Consider the following 23374-nt stretch of genomic DNA (forward strand, 5'->3'; position numbering starts at 1 on the left):
CTGCATTAATGTCAAATAGTAGAACAAGTATGATGTTAGAGAGTCATTTTTGGAAAGAGATGGGGTTTTGTCAAGTCGGCATTCAGGAGAATATGTAAAACCTCTAAACCAGTAGTTATGTAGTCAAGTCGCTTTTCATACCTACATTTTCTGCATAATGCCATCAAATTTGGCATCAAATTTATTACAAATCTATCAGAGAAGGCTTTTATTATGACTATCAGTATAAACAAAGGAAATATCAAAGTTACATAAAGTTGTAATAAAATTCAAACAAGCAATTCAAAAGTTAAGTAAAGACAGTGTAATTCCTGGTGTCTATATAAAGAAAAAGTCTTAACATGATTTAAATTTGTCACTGAGCTACTTGATTCTAGCTAATTAACCATCTGTTATGAGCCCATGTGGCAAGTAGCACTAGCAACAGGGCTTTGCCATATTCATTCATGCCATGGAATGAATGCTGAGTCATTTTGGATGCTTCATGCATAAAGGGTTTTTACAGTATGATATTGAAATTATTGGAGTCTGCTGGTTGTCTCTCAAGTAAAGTGATGTGTATGCTCAATAGCTAGCTTAGCTAACTACCTATTCATCAGCAAACCCAAATCAACTTGAACATGTATGTGACATCTAGCTTGTCCATTTTCTGAACAATGCATGCTAACAAACATTATTTATCTTTTAACAGAAAAAGCACCTTACAAATAAGAAGAACTGGGGTTAAGATGATTGAATGAAATGAGAGAAATCTGACCTGGCCTTGTTTTTTTGTTTTTTGTTTTTTTTTTTCTGGTCAGAAAAGAGAAAAGCCACCACCAAGAGATGTATATGTATCTGTACAGTACATCCAAAGCTACCCACAAGGCACAAAGTCTCATTTTAAATTGTGCAAGACCATCATATTAAATTACTAAATCTGCAGACAAATATTCCTTCTCGGATGTCTAGAATAAAATACTTAAAAATGAAAAGAATATTACTACTATTATAAAATTACACAAAGCAACCTCTCTCTCTCTCTCTCTCTCTCTCTCTCTCTCACTCATACACCCAACACATAAAGCAAGGGCCATACATACACAGAACGTCCACACACAAACCCTCTCACAAACATTCTTTCTTTTTTGTTTTCCAGCTTTTGTAACCAGTTTCAAGAAAAGTAAATTTTCTCTCTTTTTGAGGATAACAGTTTTCTTCTTGCTTGCTAGCTCCTCTTGTACTCCAGTTTGTTGCAGCCATGGATACTGCTCAGTGGCCACAGGTATATAGATATAGATTTTCATTTTTCATCATCAACCCTTTTTTCTTCTCTCTCTTTCCATGAATAATTTAGACAAGAAGCTTATTTATTGTATGGGATCTTTTTGTTCTTTAAATGAATGGCCCTTTTGGGTTCTCCTTTGTAAAGATGATGGCGTGATCAGTGCAAGTCCCCACTCAGTTGGATTTAGTTTTTATCAGTTCTTCAACATGGTGTTTCACTTTACCTTTTGTTTAGGTGATAAAGGAAAAAAGACCCCAATTTTCTTTTGTTTTTGTTTCTCTCCTTTTTCTTCTGTTGCCTGTTATAATTTTGAAAAAGTGTAAAGCAGCTGCTCTCTTGTTTTGTTTTGCTTGTCCTTCTGCTCCATCTTCGTTAAATTTACAGTATTCTCCAGTGGTACTAGGTGATTATTCATTTTCTTTTGTTTGATCTGAAATCCTTTCCCTTTCTTGGCTTTTTAAAGGGAATTGTGGTGAAACCAATAGAAGAGATAGTGACAAATACATGCCCTAAGCCTGCAGCAGCAGCAGCAGTCAATAATTTAGAGAGGAAGGCAAGACCTCAGAAAGAACAAGCCCTAAACTGTCCAAGGTGCAACTCAACCAACACCAAATTCTGTTATTACAACAACTACAGCCTCACACAGCCCAGGTACTTCTGCAAGACTTGTAGAAGGTACTGGACTGAAGGTGGGTCCCTCAGAAACATCCCAGTTGGGGGGGGTTCAAGGAAGAACAAGAGATCATCATCTTCTTCAGCAGCCGCTAATTCTTCTACAACAACATCTTCTACTTCTTCAGCATCCAAGAGGCTTCCTGATCTGATACAACCCCAAAACCCAAAGATTAATCAAGGCCAAGATCTAAACCTGACTTTTCCAGCCACTAATCAAGATTTCAGGAATATTATCTCTGACCATTTGGTTCATCATCATCAACAACATCATCAATTGCCCAACAACAACAACATGGAAAACAGCAACAAGCAGAACCACATTAATATTTCTGCTTCTTCCCCATCTTCTACCACCACCACCACAACATCTCACCTCTCAGCTTTGGAGCTTCTCACTGGATTGACTTCAAGGGGTTTGAATTCCTTCATGCCTATGCCAGTTCCAGACCCCAACAACAACAACAACAACAACACTGTATATAGCACCACATCTGGGTTCCCTATGCAGGATTTCAAGCCAACACTTAATTTTTCCCTGGATGGGCTTGGAAGTGGATATGGGAGTCTGCAAGGTGTTCAAGAGAGCAGTGGGAGGCTTTTGTTCCCATTTGAAGATTTGAAGCAAGTTTCAAGCACTGGAGGAGGGATTGAGCAGAACAAGGAGCATGGAGACTCAACTGGGTATTGGACAGGAATGTTAGGAGGAGGATCATGGTAATTAAAATAAGAAGATGAAAAGAAAAAAAAAATCATGGGGTCTTTTTCTTTTTTCTTCTTCTTTAATTCTGATTTTAAACTCATTGTTAATCTCTCATGGTGGGTGACTTGTTTGGATTTCTTCATAACTAACAGAATAGGATACATGGGTTTTCTTTTAATTATCACCTTGCCTTGCCTTCTCTTTGTTCTTTTTGGCTTGGAATTATCTTTACTCTTTGAAGTAGTACATGGTGGATTATTTTTTGAAGCTTATTATTTTAGATTGGCTTCAAAAAATGGGTGACTTATTGTGAGGATATAGAAGCTATGGTATCAAGACCAGCCCAGATTTTTTTTAGGGTAGCAAAGAGTAGAAGAGGCATGCACTGTATGAATGTGCCCTTGATTTCATGTAATTTCTTCTCTCACTACTAGAAAGCAAAGGGCAGCCCGCTCCCACTGTAATGTGTGTGATCCTTGGTTGGCTTGGTACAATAAATAATTATGTATAATGTGCAACTTCATTTGTAAGGGTATATATGATGATGGATGAAATATTAGAGACTTGATTACTTAATTAAAGCTAATTAAGCTTATTTAATGTGGAGTTGCAGTGGGTGTTTTGCATCTGCTATATCTTATGTTCTTTTAGCAGGATTTTAGTTTAAGGTCTTATTCAGAGTACATAGATTCTTCCAGCCATTACACAAAGATCTGTCCATGAAGAAGCAGCAAGTGGGAGAAGAAAAGCTAGCTAGAGATATATGCAGCCAGGTAAGAATCCTCTGATTCTTCCACATGACTTGGTAATAAAGTACTCTTCAAAAAAGCAGCTTCCCATGTTCAAATTAGAACCACTGAAACCTGCCTCAAACCAAAAGCTCACCTACTGACTATATCCAAACAGTCTTCATTTCCAGGAACGATCATTGCTTCCATGCCACCCCTCTTTTTTATTTTATTTTGTCCAAGTGAAAGATTGAGAAAAATCTGACAAACCCTTCTTTCCTTGGTCTTGGTTGGGACCCACAAACATTCCCCTTGGCAAGTGTGCTAAAGGAAGAATAATACACCCCACTAAGTTGATCCATCTAGATCTAGACTCTCTTTTCTTTTTTTCTTTTTTCTTTTTATATATATTTTGTGTTTTGGTTCCTTGCTGTAAGCCACTTGAGTATGCATAATAATAACCTAGCAAATTGTTAGATGTACACTATCATGGAGGTCTTTTTCCAGCCAAATTTTAACGGTTTATTTTATAACTAGTTCAAATTCAACTTAGCTTTCTCCAAGGGCTGTTTGGGAAAATCTCACAATATCAGATCGCTTTGGTCGTCCTCCAAGTTGAAAATGACAATGACCGAGAATGAAACCTAGCTTCAAAATAATCTATTGGCCATTCAACCTATTTATAGAAAGAAAAAAAAAAACCTGCTTTTGTTATTATTTTTTTTAAAAAAAAAGAGGTAGAGAAAAAGATGAAAACTGGATCTGGATGGTTGTTGATGGATCTGTTTGTCTTTTGGCTTCTTCTTCTTGTGTTTTTGTGCTTAGGTTTTTTTCAACAAATAAAAGGTGACATGAAATTATCTCACACCTTTTCTTCAGTGAAAAGTTAAAACCACAAGAAAGTATCCTTTGTTTTCGGCAATGCGTGAAATTTCTGCCTGCCCTATAGATTCATCTTTTTCTTCATGCCAAATCTAATAGGAAACCTATAATCCCATAATCTCATAGGCTAATATAGCCAGTCAGATCAAACAGAATTATCACCATGTCGCTATATGGCACTTTTCAAGGAATTCAAAATTTCAACCTCATTGAGGAGAGAAGCTTATTTATAATAACGCGTGACTTGAGAGACAGAGAGGAATAGTGCATATATCCATTTCATGTATAAAAAAATTCCAATTGGTATTGAAAGAGTTGAAAGAGACAATTAGGAATAATACATACCGTTTCATATAAGTTATCCTTGAATTGATATCGAAATAACATGTGAATTTCAATGGGGGAGAAAATGAAAAATTGTTATTATTCGAAAAGTGGCAAGACAATGTCCGCAGATTTTGTCTAAAGTCAACATGTCTAACATCACGCAGTTGTACAATAAAATGAACCGTTATGAGCAAATAGAAGGCAAAAAATTGGGAGATTTTAAGATGAAATTTAGGTTTTCTGTCGAATAGGAGTTCATTTGAACCATTAATGTTCATGGCCACATTTTTCCTTTGAATATATGAAATCCCAAATTCAAATTTCTCTTTCGAAATGTTAGGACGACCCTCTGGGATGGGACTTGGGCTTAAAGGTTATAACGGAGAAGACAACAGTCATTTGTACCTAATTGTATGGAAAAATAGTACAAAATAGTCCGGAAATTTCAAATCAATGATCCCATTTTGGCCCAAACCAATGGAGTGGGTGGTCAACCCAATAGCACCATACAGAGTTGCGGTGAACAGAACCAAGATGGAGACAGGTCGAGTTTCCATCTTCATAATGACCACAGTAAAAATACACCATAAAATTTTGCGAGAATCTAAATCATGGGGAAATAAAAGGGAAATTCTTCCATCTGGAAATAAATAACGAGGAATGAGCACTCAAATTCAGCAAAAATAGCTCTTACAAAGAGAAAATCAAATGCAGACGTATTGCCAGTCATCTGGTATGTAACAGAGAGAAGGAGGGGGTAAAAATTTCACTTCATTCAAAAAAATAATACATTGTTTCCATTTTCAACATTTCAACAGGGATTTTAGCGTTACGTTCGAAGGCCAATATGATAAAGACCAAGAAAACTATAGTCAAACTTGATCTTTTACAGATCAGTGATCAGCATTGATACCAAATATACGAACCTTGTGCATGTTTGGGAACTTTGCAACTACCAACACAAAAACTGCTAGGGTGTTAAAGATGAGATTTGGATTTTGATAGTCTGTTGTGTGAGAGGCTATCAAGTACCTGCCAAGGAAGGATGACGGGTAAGAAAAAGGGATTGAGGTAAGGAAATTCAGTACAGCAGCAGCACTTGTCCAACAAAAAGCTAATTATATTCCGTCAATGTCTTACTGGAAGACTTATACACAAGATCAAAATAAGTCTAACCAGCAAAAATTTGACACGAGTATAACAGCAATGTTGAAGCAAACTCAATGGTTGACCATATAAAGAAGTGCTCATCTAAGGGGCTTAAACTGAAGGACAAGTGAGGGACAATGTATTTAAGGGCAGCATTCACTTGGATGAACTATTGATTTCAGGAATTGCGTGGAGTCCAGCAATTACATACACTGTCACTCAATTTAAGTCCCTTAGGTGACGACTTCTAGTATAGTTACTTATATTTCACTAGGTAGTATAAGGGATCTATGTATGAGGACCATTAGAAAAAATTCTATAATTTATGAGAGCAGAGCTATTCATGCTCCTATGCACTCCCCCACTTTTGTGGAGGAGTGAAAATCACAGCTACATGGTTGCTATTTGCATTCCTAAAAAGGGTAGGGGATAGAATTACGAGAGTACAAATGATGGTCCATCTAATGAATGCATTTCATGTTTGCATTCTCAAAATCCAATCTCAATCTGGAAGGCTTATAAAGCAAACTTAAAGTACTTACAGCACAACAGGCACGACAGTCAGAAATTTTCTGTTTCGAGTGAGTTGGTTGCCATTGTCTATCTGCTCCCACCAAGTAAGCGCATTGTAGATGCCCTGATCATCTGCAAATGGCGTTCCCTTCTTCCAGTGAAAAAAGTGATAAGTAACCTGAAGGAAAACGTAAAGACAATGAGAAAAAAATGACAATAAGTAACTAAAAGTGTCATCAATAAGACTACTAAGACATCAAGTCTACTATATGGGTCAGAAAGTGGACAAAGAATATTAGAGAACTGATCAATCTCCAGAAAGACATCAACTTTTTACCTTTCACAAGAAAACACATAACAGGACACTTATCACATAAAATCAGCACCAGCTAAATAGACGAGCTTTAATTTCAACTCAATTTAAGGGTCGTTAGAACCACATAAGGTCCTCATCTACCAATACGAAGTGTGCTATTTCAATAACCCTGGGAAGCAAACTGTCTATCCATATTCCTCAACAAAAATCAAATAATCCATTTTCCATAATGATTCGAAAAATTTGCGCTTTAGAATCCACAAATTGATCCTTGCCAAACTAAATCTAACTTTCCTGACATTAAATAACTGAAACTGTGTGTCTAAAATTACATGATTAGTCCACACAATGAAGTCATAAAGTATTTTATATTTATTTCATTCTTCTTCCCTACATATGGAATCCAGTTCTTTTGGAGTTATAATTAATGGTTCTTTATAAGTTTACCGCATCTCCACTACAAAACTGAACATGAAAGTTTCTTCTCATCCAGTTCCTTGCAAATTAAGGTGACTAAGAAGTACTATACATGTACTTACTGAAGAATATCCGGAATCAATAAATTCTTTTAACTCTCACCTAATCCATTAGAAATTTGTACATCTAGGATTGTGGTTTGATATTAGAGATGATGTTATTACCACCCTACTAGAGGATTGAAAATCTTGCTCATCTTTGTGTGGGATTAAGCAGGAGGAGCAGGACCAAACTACGCAATTTGATCCAAATTTAAAAAAATTTAAAACAGGATTACATATGGTGGTTGATTCTGCTAATGTTTTCACAATATTCATTCATGCTAATGAGTTTTCCATCATCCACATCAAACCCTAATGATTCAGATTCAAAATTTCCAGCTAACTAGGAAACCTAATCCTCCAAATCAAACAAAAAATTTCCATATCCAGCACAACAATCATATATAACAGGAAACTAAGCAAATTAAGCTTCATCCATAAATAAGCAAATGAAAAAACAAAGACTGAAGAAAATAAGAGAGAGAATACGAGGAAATGGCAGAGGTGAACGATGGTCCAGGCCATGCCAGGCGAGCAAGAGAAGAGGCAGAGGACGACGAGCCACGAGAAGAAGACCGTGAGAATGTAGGTGGTCCAAACCCCAGGGTACGTGAACCATTCTGTGTTCCGATTCAGATCCGTCGTTCGAACCGCCGTCACATACATTTTCCGATTTCTTTTTTTTTTTTTTTTCGAATATTTTTTTTTTGGATGAAACAAAATTGATCAGAGACTATGAGATGAAGATTAAGATTAACGACGATGATGATGGGAGTGATAATGAGGAGGAGGAGAAGCTCATCATCACCGAAGAGAATATCAGAAACAACCCGATTTGTGATTTTCGCGAAGTTGCCTTGCAGGACAGATTGAGATTCGGAGATTTTGGGTTGGCGTGTTTTTTTTTTCCTTTTTTCTTTTTTATTAGGAAATTATAAAATTATAAAATCGGAGCGAAGGATATGATTGATGAATATTAACGGTCGGTGATGAAGTTGGTGCGAAAGGGACCCATGGACCCCTCCACCTAATTGTCATGCATTTTATTACCCCACCCAAAAATACGCTGACCCCACCTAGAATTAAGTTTTAGAATGAAATATCCTTTTTTTCTTTTAAAATATCCTCCTCTTTTTTCTTTTTTTCTGTTTAATGAGTTTTGAAAATATCCTTGAAAGAATTTACTTTTTATTTTATTCCTTTAAACCATTGAAAAATGAGAGAGGAAAAAAAAACCCAAATAAGTATAAAATTGTTGTAAATGCATGAGTTGGTGGATGACCACCATACCTCTTAATATTCCACCGTTGGATTTTATGTAACCTATGCACTAAGTATTTGTAATTAATACTTGTAACCTATAGGTATATTGTAAATGATGGTATTCAATCTTCTATCTTGCAAGCCTATAAATAGATAGTTCTACCAAAGATTAAGAAAGGAATATGCATGGTGAAACTTTGTCTTTAGCATATCACTTCTCTCTACATTTTCTCCCTCTAGTTTTATAACACGTTATCAGCACGACATTGCTCTTGGTATGTTTTCTTTCTCTGAATTTTCTTTCTTCTTATATGAGCTAGAGTCATCACATGGTATAGAGTTTCTTTGTACTCACCATCAGACTTCATCATGCTTGTTTAAGAAAAAAATTCTTATTCTTATTACACATGAATATAATGCCATGTTTTTGTTTTTATTTGTTTGTTTATTTAATTTTAAGTATGATCTTAATTATTATGATGAGTTTGAATTATACAAAAGATCAGGGGCCCGAAGTTCCGTGATCCTCATCATATAACTAGATTAGGATATAGAGTCATTTTGATTGAATCAGAACCTGAAGTTCTTTGATTCCAAATAATTGAGGGTGTGAAGTTCCGCGAATTTAAAGAGCACATAAGGACATAAAACTCCTCGATTTTGTATTAATCAAAATTAGAATTCCATGAGGCCTACATATGTCAAGAACTTGAACCAGAAGTTTCGAGTGCATATACATCGATTTGAGTATGAAGTTCAAAGCACAACTATTAATTCAATTTATTTAGATCTACGTATTCGTACCTGAAGTTTCGAATATATATTGATATGAACCTGAAGTTCATAGTTTTTCATGGATCTTAATACTATATATGAACTTGAAGTTCATTACTTATTTGTGCCTATATGAACCTGAATTGGTTGGAAATCCAATTCTTAAACTTGTAGTTTTATCTACATATTGAATCCACATTAATATTGGATTATCTTGGAATTTCATAATCTTTAATTGATTTATTTTATTTCTTGTTTATACCACTTTACTTATTTTATTATATTTTATTTTATTTATGTTAGGTTATTAATTAATTTCGTTTTACAATGGTAATGTTTTGTATTACCGCCCCAATATTGATAGCCAGAGGCGTCTATTGGAGAAACTTCCTACTTTCTTTTGTGGGTAGGAAGTTTATGATGTTATGAACCAAAAGTTCTTGAGGCCCCAATATTACACAACTATTATAGTTGAAGATTATGATGTCATGAACTAGAAGTTCATTGACCGAATAACTTTTATGTTGTGACATGACTATCTTGGCAGTCCATGTCCCACAATGATGCATAAGATTTTTATAAATTTGTAAGGACATCGTTTAAAGACTCGAATTATTGTCTTGTCCAACAATATCATTACAAAGAACGCTCACAAATAAAAGCTGTCATAAGATCATCTCAGTCAAAAATTGACTTTGAGCCATCTTTCCTGAAATAATTCAAGGGGATATTTGTGAGCCTATACAACATCTAATTATGGATCACTTCACTAGTTTTACTGAATGTGCCTACTAAAATGGTCACATATTTGATAACGACTGTGAGTTTATTTTCCTACATTTTGAGACAATTTTCCCGCCGTTAGAGGGAGAAATGACAATTCCTAAAGAACGTCGTGAAATAGTGTTGAATCAATCCGCTTTTGTCTCATCAAGATAATGCATATATAAGTTGTACATATGCTAACATGGATTGATATTCTCGTATCACAATCCATTAACATGGTAACTATATATATAATGCATGCCTGAAGCATGTCAGGAATATAGGTTCTAAAGACTTAACTCCTCAGAAATGGAGATTATTTGAAAAATTCAAGCCCTATAAAAAATAACGCTCTATAGGAGGTTATGATCCACATATTCTAAATAATTCATTGTAAAAGAGATGTTTGTCCCATAAGTGACAACATAAGCCCCTGAAGAGGCATTAGTACCCAAAAGCAATGAGATGATTATAAATTATGCATGTGCATGCACATAAGAATTGTGGGATCACAAATTGATGATACATTTGGTTTATTAGTAGCTACTACAATCATCAAGGGCTACATTTATATTAAATCACGTTTCATGAATGTCGACAAGTTAAGCGATTGGCCAAAAATGGAAATAGGCAATTCCATTTATCACTAAATAAGAAGAGTTGGATATTGAACCTATAACTCAAACACCAAATTACAAATGTTTAGTATGAAGGTTATGAATTGGTGTTTGTGAAGTGAAATAAGATCACTAATATGACATAAGGTTTCCTGGGAGAGACATGTGGTTTTAGTCTCCAATCTCATCGTAAATGCATCCACATTTCTATAAGTGCGGTTGTTACTTTAACGCAAAACTTATAGTATGTGTTAAATGCATATTTATTAAGACTATATGGTACATGGAAATCCTCAAAGCTCATGAAATATTTGAGATATATCGGATGAAGCAACCTCTTGAAGGATATAAAGTACCACAATATTCTTAATTAAGAGTTAACACTAAGATTTTGAGTATTTTGAATTCAAATTTGATATTGTTGTAACATATTCTAACTACTAAATTAGTTGTTGATACTCCTAAAGATTTCAATCATTTGAAAAGTGAAAAGCAGGTTGAATAGTGTGATAGATGATCATGTATGAAGACAATGTTGCTTGTATTGCTCAAATCAGAGAAGGAGAGATATTAATCAGGGGGAGATATCAATCAGGGGGAGCATCCCAATTCTACTACATTCAAGGCAGATGCGCGTTGTACTCTTTTTCCCTTCGACTAAGTTTTTATCCCACTGGATTTTTCCTAGCAAGGTTTTAACGAGGCAATATAAGCTCATCCAACACCATATCAATGATTCAGAAGAAAGTTTCACTCTTTTTCCCTTCGATTTGGTTTTGTCCCACTGGGTTTTCCAAGCAAGGTTTTTAATGAGGGAACTATGTCATTGTGTGGTGGACATCCAAGGGGGAGTGTTGTAAATGCATGAGTTGGTGGATGACCACCATACCTCTTAATATTCCACCGTTGGATTTTATGTAACCTATGCACTAAGTATTTGTAATTAGTACTTGTAACCTATAGGTATATTGTAAATGATGGTATTCAATCTTCTATCTTGTAAGCCTATAAATAGTTGGTTCTACCAAAGATTAAGAAAGGAATATACATGGTGAAACTTTGTCTTTAGCATATCACTTCTCTCTACATTTTCTCCCTCTAGTTTTATAACAAAAATAAACATGTGGAAATAAAACCAATTTATAATTAACCACATATGGGAAATAAGTTACATAATATTACTTGTGATATCTTCATAAACAATAAAAAAAAGGGGAAAAAACAGAACTTGTAATGCTTGGGAACTGCATGGAAATAAAGCTCAATTCTTTGAAAGGAGCTTAATTCTGTCAAATTACATGAATAACATCATGAACCGAATAATTTTACAACATATAAGAAGAAGTGAGCAAGCAAAAACTTTCAGAGGCTAACAGTGGCATTGCCAGCCCCATCCAAGCCCTCCACTAATCTTCTCTTTGCAGACTTTGTTCTGAAACACCAGACCTCAAAGGCCTCACTCAAGTCGGGATACCGAACCTGCTCGGCTCCCATCCAGTCTGCCAGAATGTCTGCTTGATCGTTCGACGGCAATGCCAGTACCAAGGTCACCATGGCCCCTTCTATGCTCTGGCACAAGTCTTCACTCATCTTGTATGGAAAACCTGTCTCCTCACTGCCCTTTGAATCCAGAAGGGGCTTCATCTTCCTTATGTAAGGAAGCCATGTCTTTAGTAATGTCAACCGGATTGGAGTTGGAAGAATCACATTGCCATAGCCAACTGCTTCCAGGACTTTAGCAGTAATTTCTATGAGCTTTATTTTCAAACCCCACATAAAAGAATCAAGTTTATTATTCTCAACTACCCCTAAAACATTACTGGAGCTTTCAGCCCAGTTGGAGACAAAATCCTTCATTAAATCCATCTTCCCAAGTATGTTACACATCCATTCAAGGTCAGATAAGCTGTGCAATATTTTCTCCTCTGCTCTCTCGGACACAAGGTCAGGCTCCAAAAGCAGGGAAGACAATTCCTTTTCAAATGATGAATAAATCTGGGATAGGCCCATTCTCAACACTGATTTTACTTCCTCATCGGCTGTGACCAACGGTGCATCCTCGTCTTCTCCTAACATGAATTCAACTTGTTCCTGAGCAGACGTTTTAAGCTCGTTGCCAAATGGAGGACATGGTCCCGCAATGGATGTGGCGATGCGAACTGCTGAGACAAAAACATCTTTGGTGGCAGCTAAATCAACAGGTTGGATCCTAGCTAATATTGGCATAGCTTTTGGACCCAATTTGGAAACTGCTTTTAGGATAAGTTCCTCTTCTTTGTCCTCCCAAGGAACAGCCTCCAAGTACTGGATGCAGCAGCATGCAATCTCTTCACACTGGAAAACAACGGCTAACTGAAGAATACCAACGGCAGATTTCACAGAGTCGAATGAGTCCAAAATTGAGTCTGTTGGAAGATACAGAAGCCTCAACAGGTTGACATGGTGATCATAGTTAACCTCTGAGCAATAAATATCAATGCAATGATTAGAGCCTGGATGAGAAAGCCTATTGGCAAAGTACTTGCTCTTATTTATGAGAACAGAAGAATGGCTGTAGAACCGTTTCGGTATCCCTTCTCTATTCTTCAAGCATATAACAATGTCACTAGTATTCTTATCACCAAATCTACAAGGCTTGGTCTGTAAAGCTGTGTCCATGTGCGCCAACAAGGTTCATGCTTTGAACAATTGAAAGAGCAAACTTTCAAAGTGGTTTTCAACTGAAAATCAAGATTTGGAATAGATAGTCAATCCATAGAAATTCTAAATGACAGGAAAAGAGATTAATAATTGGCAAACTTGGAACTGTTTGAACAAGAATATTATCTACGAAACATCAACAAAATGTATCGAGATCGAAAATTCGCAAAGTGAATTTGCAGTAACAACAGCTGATCCATAGATATTAACTTGCCTATATGCATTGAATTATCTACATCACCAATTGACCACAATCAAAACCACCAGCAAGAAAGAAGATTATTGCAACTACAAAATAAACCTCAATTAAACAAACAACCCAGGGTCATCTCAACAAAACTCACAGAAAATTTACTTAAGCTAAACCATTCATTCAAAGCAATTAACTAATCACTGATTGGATACTATAAGCTTGTAATGATAATAGAGACCTAGAGACAAATTGAGAACTGAACCCCAAAAATGTTTCCAATAAAAAAGGAACAATTCTTGAATTCTCATACATAAAGATGACAAATTGATAAAAACCCATTCGGAACATAATATTTAAAGTTCCAATTTTTACTGTTGTCCTGAAATAAAGATTTATTTTTTGTTATTTTTCAAATTGGGAATTCTGAAAAACAAAACAAAAACAAACAACTCACCCCTAATTTTATCAACCGCAGCAATGGGTTCAAGCTTTTAACTGCAGAAAAAGGGATCTGCAGTGATTCTGTGAATAGCCGAATCTGAATTTTGCGGCAATTTAGAAGGTTAAAAGAGCGCAGAGGAAGCCCTCCATTTTAGGTTTCTTACAAGCTCTGAATTTGAGTTGAGCTTCAGCTGGAACAGCTGAGAAACGAGCTTTGGGGTGAAGGCCCAAAAGTATTAAATGACCAAGATGACCTTCTGTTTGATTTTAATTAGGATGGTGTTCTGCACAACAACACAAGGCACACAGAGCAAATTAATATATATTCCAAAGGGCAATTGTTTACAAGAAAACATAGGACACAATTTGGTTCACTACCCTAAAATGGGTGCAAATGATTGGTAGAGACGGGGGTTATAGGAATCTGATTGGATCCAAGCAGCAACTTGGCAATTTGCATACCCACTTGCTCCTCGCTATTCTATCCTATGTTTAGCTTTCTTTTTAATTAAGTGACTGATTTTTCAGGGCTCATTTACCCTCAGGAAAATTCTTTCAACCACTCCTCTCAAATCCTAGCTTTGTGCACCATTTTAAAAAATAAATTATACTAGAGATATTAAGAGTGAGAATCGAACATAGAACTTTGGATGTAAATACAAATACCTTTAATTATTTGAACTACAAGTCTCTTGTCTAATATTGCACACCAGTACAAAAAGGAAGAAGAAAAGAACACAATGAATACATTTTTAGATTTAGGTATAATCATTGGATTATTATATGTATTTGCATACAAACTTTTAATTCCTCAAGTATTTTATTTTCTTTTTAGGGAAATGACCATCTGTATACTAATGTAGAAGCCAGAAATATGCTTAACAAAAGGAACAAGTTTATGCCCCAAAAGCATGCTCGAAAGGAAGAAAATGAGATAATACAATCCAAATGTCCTGGTCGACATTGACTATGTTGTTAGCCATTGATCTACCAAACGTTTCAATTGCAAATTGCTAACCAAACTATTAAGTTCATAATTTTGTGTGCTTTGATTTCCACTCTTCTTAACAAATCGTGTTCTTAACACTAAAAAAAAATTAATTAAGAACTTCGAACACGCATAAAAGACTAATAAACAATATTTAAAGAGAGCTGGGAAAATATCTATTTATTTTGTGATAATGATCATCCATGCATGCCCACACAAAAGATTTCATTAGTGCTAACAAATTGTGCATGGAATAGGACAGATGTTTTTATTGAATTTTAAGTGCACCTTAATCTGGTTCTAATGTCCCAAATATCTTATTAATGGGGATCTTTATTGCATTGTAATTTCTTTTTTTGTTATTAATAGGAAAGATGTTATTGAATCTTGAAATCTCTTCCGATATTGGGAAGAGAAATACTACGGTACCATTTTGAATGAGACTCAACATTAAATATAAGGGATCTTCCCATATTAAATGAAAAATCTGCCCAACCTTTCCAATTAAAGGTCAAGCCATACGCAAAGGACCCACTAGTATAGTGGTTTGGAATATTTACTCCCTCAGGCAAATCCTGAGTTCAAGTCTTAGTATCCGTGTTGTGTGTGTGAGTTTAATATGCTATCGCTCCTTTCAATAGGAAAGGTCCTAAAAATAAAAAAATAAAAAATTTCAAACCATATAAAAGCCAATACTAGTTATGAGGTTGATACTTGCATTTAATTAGGGGTCTCTTGTTGGAGTTTATGTTATAGTAGATTAATTAATGCCAAAGATCCGAGTCAACCTGATAAGAAAGTAGTCATGGCATCATTCAAGCTTCAGCATTTGCTTGCTGTTCTTCTCATCTTCCTCCACCTCTCTTTTCATTCCATTGCAGACCCCCATGGCATGTCTCTCTCCTCCTCCCTTGATCGCTGCCTTTTAGGTGCTAGGGAATGCGAGGCTGCATGGAATTGTGGCTCTGTGTGTAGAGACATGGGGATATTAAGCCCTAATGCCCTATGATGTGTTCCCAACCCAGCTGGTGGAAAACGTTGTTGTCGTCTTCCTCTTACTCAGCCCAATTAGCTTCCTACCATAATCACATCCTTTTATTTTTCATGAAAATAATGATTTCTTCTTTTGTTTTGACCTTGTTTTTTTTAAATAAATATAAGGTCAGTATTTCTCTTGGGTCATCAATTTATGTATCAGCTCAACCAAAGGTATTGAATTTGCATGAATGTACTACCTTGCAAAATATTATTCAATACGAAGTGAACTTTAGTGCATGGTCGTTTCTGAGATTTTAGGAGTCCTATACAATCTCACAAGTTACTCCTTTTTAGAGTCGGCTCTATTCTAGTGAAAACCTAGTAAGATCAACTATTGTTCGATAAACTCGACATCATGAGTTCAATTAGAGCCTCACACACTGCGCCGGATAGAATTGCTCATTTTCGTAGTTGTAATGTTTATCGACTCGTGGCTTTGCAAATATGGGCCTTGAAAAATTACTTGTAGGATTGGGTGTCCATAGAAGTTTTCAAAGCTACACCTCAATCCACTAGTTTATGGGCCTATTGTTATCAAACGCAATTTTACTATGTCCAATAAAAATCATGGCCTTAGCCCATTTCGAAGCTACCCAGAAGAAGAAGAAGAAGAAGATTTCACACGTGCGAAGCAGAAGTACAAGACACGTATTAAATGAAGCTGGAAAAAGACAAAACTAGACACCCCCAACAGAAAAAGCTGAAGTTGATTACGTCTATCACATCATCATACCTGACAGGGCCATCATTCCACCCAGCATGTCACATGACGTGGCATCCACAGGTCCCGCGGGGCCACATCCTCTCTCTATCTCTCCTAGGCAAAGCTATATTGTGGTCCCCACCAGCCCAGCAGCGAGACACCCTCGCGCCCCAGACCACACTGACTGACTAATTAGAGTGCAAAGATAGGAAAAAGCATCTGAACCGTCCGGCTAATTGTTCCCCTTATCACCGGCAACTGGCCCTCAAAATAACCGCCGTCTGATTGACGCGTCCATCAATATCATCAGCCGGCCACGTGTCTTCCCCTTGAGTAAGAGAATCATGCGTTTTTCGATGCCAAAGTGAAATGGTCCATTCATCTAGAGGCTTTTTTAGTGGCTGATGGAAGGAAACCCAGTAGTACCACAAGTGAAAATGGCACACATATGCAGCTATATTACTTGGCCTTTACGAGTTTACTTGGTCCATATGCCATCGTTATTAAGTTTCGTGAAACACTGTGAACCGTTCATTTCAATGAACGTATTACTATACTTCGTGAACCGTTAATTCTGATAGACACGAAATTAAAAGACTAATCACTAAGACAACTGGAACTAGTCTTTGTTATTCTTATTACTAATCATCACAATAATTACACTAGGGCTCTATCAAGAACTTGATAAGTCCCATGAATAGAATAATTTATTTATTTTTTTCGGATTGTTCTCCACCCTCCAATATAGAATTTTCAAATTCCAAGTCTTATAATGAGCCTAGTTTGAAATTCATAGCCACTTTCATGTGAAACCCATTATCCCCCAACGTAATTAAATTATGATATATAGTTTTACTGTTCTATTTTCATAGCCCACAGCCGTATAACAATAATAATTAGCACTCATATATTAATCTTATCCGGCAGCAATCATAGTATTATTAATGAATAAAATACAAATTGCTAGAAATGCATATGGCTTTGAGCCAAAGGCACAAAGGTGGTTTTGTAGACATTCTCTGGTGAAAAACAGTAGTGTGGTTTGAGATTGGAGTGGAAAAAATGATTGTCGGATTGGTGTTTTGGGTAATCGGGTAAAAGGAGAGCTATAAAAATCCAAGGGCCAAGAGAGCTTTTGTTTGTTTGTTTGATTCGATCGAAGGGTGGGGTCCACGTTTTTGGGGGGACCTGCTGTGGGGTTGTAGCTGGACCTTCCTTTTTGCTCGCAGTTGCAGAGAGAGGAAGAGGGAGGGGAGAAAGGGAGAGAGACCAGCTTCTTGATTGCATCAATATGATGATGATTGGGTCATTAGTGGTGGCGCAATGGGTTTTTAAGCTCTCGGGCTTTTGTTAATAAATGCAAAGGGAAATCCGATGCTAGCTCCTGTGGTGTGTGTGGCGGTTTGGATAGTAGTTTGTACTGTTTACATTTATCATACTCATATTAATCACCTTTCTAATTTCTATCTTCTTCTACTTTTTTGAGACTTTAGTAATGTACTTATGTAAATTCACAGAAAAAAATAAAGTAAGCGTCGAGAGTCGAACTCTAAATATAAAAGTCTTTTCTCATATTAAAAAAGTATAAAAGTCTTTCCATCATTAGTAAAATTCTTTGTATTAACATAGAGTAGAAATTTTGAATGAGCAGTGTGAGATGACTATTCTAAAGTGTCAATAACGATTCCCTAATTTAAGTTGAAATATTGTAAGAATGAGATTATGTCGTGTTTTACTCATGTACTATTTTTTTTTAAGACGTGAATACGTTACGGAGTCTACTCATACTTAATTTATGTCCGATTTAGAAAAATGTACCGTTGATATTTGCTTAACTTATGAAATATCCTTACCCAAAGTTTGAATGAATCATTCACTATAATAGGTTTTACCAGTCAAACAATATTAGTAAACCGACATTAAATATTCATTATGTAAATCCCAAAATGCAAAAAGAAAGGAGAAAAAAAAAAGAAAAAAAAAAGAAAAAAAGGGTAATGACAAGGGAGCTAGCTATGCTACAACACATATGGTACCACCTCATCTTCTATAGCTCTTCTGAGTCCCCCCCAGTATTCTCCACCTCACTGAAGGCTGTGCAACCTACACTTTGAGGGTCCATGATTTTATAGATGCACATCATGCACTAACCCAAATGCAAACTGACTACAAAGTCCTTTTTGCTGTAATTTTAACTTTTACTGTTTTACAGCCCACAGTTTTACCTGCCTCTACCCTTTTTGGTTGGCGGTTGCGTGAACAAAAGAATATAGAAAACCCAGACACCACAAATATATATAGCAATCATAATGCTGCCTTTCCCAACCTACCAAGACACATCAATGCAGCATTTGATATGGTCTCTCAACTTCTAGCTTCAAATCCGGTACCTCTCAATACGCATTTCCTCTGCGAAACCCTACATATGCCCATAACCTAACTACATGAAACGACATGTTGCCAGTTCTGTGCTTATGAAATTGATTTGGATGGGATATTTCTAGGGTTTTCGAAAACCAGAGAGATTTGCTCTCTGAGTTTTTGATTGACTTCATATGGCATTGTATTCTCTTTGGGATGGTAACGTGAGAGAGAGGCTATAAAGATTGCCCCATTTATTTATGTTGCACTTTTATTGGACACTATAAAGCTTATGTGGCAGCTCTCTCTCAATTGCTTTTGTCAGCTTAAAGCTTCCATTAAAGCACTGAGATTCCTTGTATGATTTGATTTCTCCCAAGAGGAAATCCAAGACAAGATTTCAACCAGGACAAAAAACCCTTCTTCCTTTTCTCACTTGAGGTTGAACACAACAAAGAGGGGATGATTGAACACTTTGTCTATATATTTAATTGTGTGTAAATCATCAGTAGATTCAAGTTGATGTAAATTAGAACATGGTTAAAACCCTAAATGAAAACAAAAAATCTGCTTTCACCTATAGCTTTTCTAAAGGATCCAATTAGATCTTAAAAAAGTTTCAGCCTTTCTAAGAAGAGAATCTAGCATAAGTACATGTTATTATCTAAAATGATAACTTATTTATTTTAAGTATTCTTTAGTGAGTGCTACTAAACTACAATTAATATGGGTCAAACTTACAATTCAAAGCAAACTAGTGTGCTGTTCTCTGCAGCAAAGAATCATCCCATAGTTGACAAAGTGGTAAAGAATGTTGATTGCTATTTCACTAGGCATTCAGAACCTTTTGCCGCTAGCTACTAATTAAGGTGTCAACTTATTAACAAATAAATCCAATAATTTCTGCCAACGGGGTCTAGCTCAGTGGAAAAGGAACTTGTCTCCCATGTTATTTAAACTATCGCTTATACTAAAAAAAGAAAAGAAGGTCCAATAATTTCTAAATAGTTTGAATTTTGGGAAAATGGGGTTATATGATACTCAAGTTATTGCAAGATATCTAGGATTGAAAAATAATGTCCATCTATTGCAGGAGCCTATGTATTGTTGAATTATTGTTGCAATTCATTATGCAAGTCAAAACTTGAGAAATTTTGAAATATATTGCAAACACATGTGCCACTGTTATTTGTAAGAGAACATAAATTATGACTATGAATAATGATTTCTGTCCAGTAGCCCTTAACTAGGCCCCCCTGCCCTTTTTTTCATAGGACAAAGCATGTTTTCCCAAGAAAATAAAGCTTAAAACTGTAAAATCTTAGCATGACACAATAATTAAACACTTTAAGTAAGATCTAAATTGATCATAAATTCCATCATCATATGGATCACAACCTTTAATTCACTTGATCCATACTGTCACCAACTCAATTAAGCAGGCTTTGTTTGTTCTTTATAAACCAAAAGGGGGGGGGGGGGGGGGAAGATAAAGAGCAAAACAGCCAACAATCCAAATCCTAGTGCTGGATTTTAATTCCTCTCCCTTTTCTCAGCAGAAAAAATAAAGATGTAAAAGCCAAACTTTTTTATGCCGTTGACTTAAATTCTCAACGGCTATGATGAAGCGTGTGTTGTCTTGAGGAGACAAAATTATGGAGTTTGCTTGATAAAGATCGAAGGGTGGTGATGCTAAGGGAAAATTGGAGCAACTTTGTGCCCTTGCAATCACTTGTGGGTCTCTTTCCCACCCCCTCCCTCTGACACACCCACCCACTAACACAAGATTTGGGTTGCTAGCTAAGTATGGTTTAAAGCCAGAGACCTTATAATTGACAATGCTAACTAACATATCAACACCAAAATGAATATGTTGAAGAAAAAATACACCTAGTGGATGACTCTCAATCATGCAATGCTTTGTTTGAACCAAATTAAGGGGTAAATGACAAGAAGAAAAAGAGGAGAAAAGCTTTGACTGTGATTTATTAGTTGTAAAAGATAATTGACAGACATTGTGAAGTTAAAATATAACATGTATTACGGAATCTGAATTATAAATAAAAACATGTCAAACATGTAACACACGACATGTTTTAATTTGATGGTGTGCGCTACTCATCATGTTTGTGACAATGAAATCCTATTTAAATTTTCTTTATAAAAAATAACATAAAAAGAAAAAAAGAGAAAGTGGTCCTTATTAATTGGGTAAGTACAATAGGGATGGAGGGTAGGGATTGGATGAAATAAGAGAGTGAAAGATCCAAATTGGGGAAGAAGAGTAAAGAAGGGATTTGCCAATTTGGTGTTTGTGGTGTAGTGTGAATAGTACAAGTGTGCAAGGTCAAGATTCTCAGACTAGGTGAGGAGATTGTGGATATATATGCATGGGGACCCATACACATATATATGTCTCATGCAATTGTGCACCAACATTGATCTCTCTTTTCATAATTTTGTTATGAAGAATAATGGATGTCCCCCCTAAGCTTTTAGAGTTTCGACCTTGGATACCCTACAAAGAGAGAGAGAGAGAGAGAGAGAGAGAGAGAGAGAGAGAGAGAGAGAGAGAGTTGCTTCAAATTTCAATTACTAGCTTTGGTTGATCAGCTAGCTAGCTGTATCAAATTCAATTATGGACTGAAATCACTGAGCTAGCCCTATGGAACATAAAAACAAATTGTGCAGGTTGCTAATATGATATAGGGGGATGGCTCACCAATTAATATATATATATATATATATATATATGGAGCTATGTATGTATCAGATTGAAAAGGCTACGAATTATGAAGAGAGGAAAATCGTATTGGATGAGACTTTCTCTTTTTACCCAAGAAATGCATTTACACCTGTCTATATGTAGCAAAATGAGCTTCAACCCAAGTGTGTAAGGAGACAGGGTAAAAAAAAAGTATGAACCATGCAGTTAAGGGATATCAATGAAAGGGAGGGTTGTAAGTTTCTTTATTTACTGACCCGTGCCGTAAATGTTTGCTTTTTGTATACCTACCCACAGTACTCTTGCTTTCATACACACACACACCACCATAGCCACACTGTATTATTAACTTCATACAAGGCTAGTATGCTAGCATGACCCTTATTTTGATCTGTGAAATGATGTGAGCATGGACATGTTCATAATTCCCACCACGTGAAAAGTGTGATGAAGCTCCTTCTACTCGTATATGTGGACTATATTTCTTTTATACAATCTGTTATATGCAATTATAAGTCTATATCTCTCTCATCACGTGATGAGAGAGATAGACGCATAAACATATAATGTGATGAAAAATTTAAATACATAGTAATATACAATCGATAATACCTAAAATTTACTTGTACACTAGAATAACTCTCTCTCTTTGAACTTGTTTCATGCCAACAATGGTATTGGTGAGAAATACACACAAGTTAGAAATACTCTCACCTCATAGATATTTGATACTTGGTACTTGAAGATGGGATGTACCATGAACCGTTGATGATGTACATCATTTTCATGATCATTGATTTTGATACTAGAATGAAATTGATGGAATTCAAATTACATCTTCATCAAAATTGAAGACAATTGCCAATTAATTATTGGGTATTTCTCTTGTAGGAGACTAGAGTAGTTGTAAAAAACGAGAGGGTGAGGGAGGCATTGGCAGGGGGTGAAATCAGAAAATGATCCCTACAAACCCCACAACCCTAAACTTGGGGACCACCCCACTCACATTTTTGCCTTTAGGACCCTTCTATAATGTTACATTTCCCGAGGGTAGGCCCCCCCCGACCTCCACTGGGCCCACCGACATCTCACTCTTCTATTCGGAATATTCTCTGGCCCAAATCTTCGGGCTCCGCCGATGACCACTTTTCCATTAGAGCCATTTTTAACCATTAGGCGCCACCACTCTTCACCAGCAAGCAACGTCCCATTATCTATCATCTTTTTTTTATTTTTTTTATTTTTATGAGTAACTTTTGTGACCACAAAATAAAAGCTTATTATTATAAGTATTTTATACACATTTGCGGTCATATAGTAGCAATGGATTCAATTGATCAATGTGAAGTGTATTATCTAGCTCTTACTTTAATGGTATTTTTTTTCTTCTAACGAGATTTTTCTTTAATTTACGGATTGAGACTAATTTGGGCAACGGCTGTGTTTGACAAGCATGGTGTGTAGATTATTTCTCGATGTAAAAACAGAAGCTCTCATCCATTTTATTCATAATAATTAAACTATTTTTTTTTCCCTTGTAATATTGTAATCATTTTTTTTTTTGTAATACATTGTTAAGGCTATAATCATGAAGTAAATAATACGGGTATGATCATTTTTCATATACATCAATTTACATATCTTATCTTTGTTCAATTGAAAAAGTTGTTAATCAAGTGTATAGGATTCATACGGGTCTAGACAAAACATAATTTTTAACGTAAAATATGC

The 23374-nt window shown here is 35.9% G+C and overlaps 3 protein-coding genes across 3 annotated transcripts; 1 reads left to right on the forward strand and 2 right to left on the reverse strand.

Moving 5' to 3' along the window:
* Positions 952-3268, forward strand: LOC18777159 (dof zinc finger protein DOF4.6). Its single transcript, XM_007211139.2, has 2 exons — positions 952-1264; positions 1731-3268. The coding sequence occupies exons 1-2, from the start codon at positions 1241-1243 to the stop codon at positions 2658-2660; spliced, it is 954 nt and encodes a 317-aa protein (XP_007211201.1). The 5' UTR covers positions 952-1240; the 3' UTR covers positions 2661-3268.
* Positions 5200-8156, reverse strand: LOC18778009 (ORM1-like protein 1). Its single transcript, XM_007209665.2, has 3 exons — positions 7565-8156; positions 6271-6419; positions 5200-5611 (listed from the first exon to the last, which is right to left on the reverse strand). The coding sequence occupies exons 1-3, from the start codon at positions 7739-7741 to the stop codon at positions 5473-5475; spliced, it is 465 nt and encodes a 154-aa protein (XP_007209727.1). The 5' UTR covers positions 7742-8156; the 3' UTR covers positions 5200-5472.
* Positions 11619-14205, reverse strand: LOC18776563 (BTB/POZ domain-containing protein At3g05675). Its single transcript, XM_007209098.2, has 2 exons — positions 13842-14205; positions 11619-13214 (listed from the first exon to the last, which is right to left on the reverse strand). The coding sequence occupies exon 2, from the start codon at positions 13150-13152 to the stop codon at positions 11857-11859; it is 1296 nt and encodes a 431-aa protein (XP_007209160.1). The 5' UTR covers positions 13153-13214; positions 13842-14205; the 3' UTR covers positions 11619-11856.

The sequence above is a fragment of the Prunus persica genome, chromosome G5 (genome assembly GCF_000346465.2).
Source record: "Prunus persica cultivar Lovell chromosome G5, Prunus_persica_NCBIv2, whole genome shotgun sequence".
NCBI classification, from domain to species: domain Eukaryota; kingdom Viridiplantae; phylum Streptophyta; class Magnoliopsida; order Rosales; family Rosaceae; genus Prunus; species Prunus persica.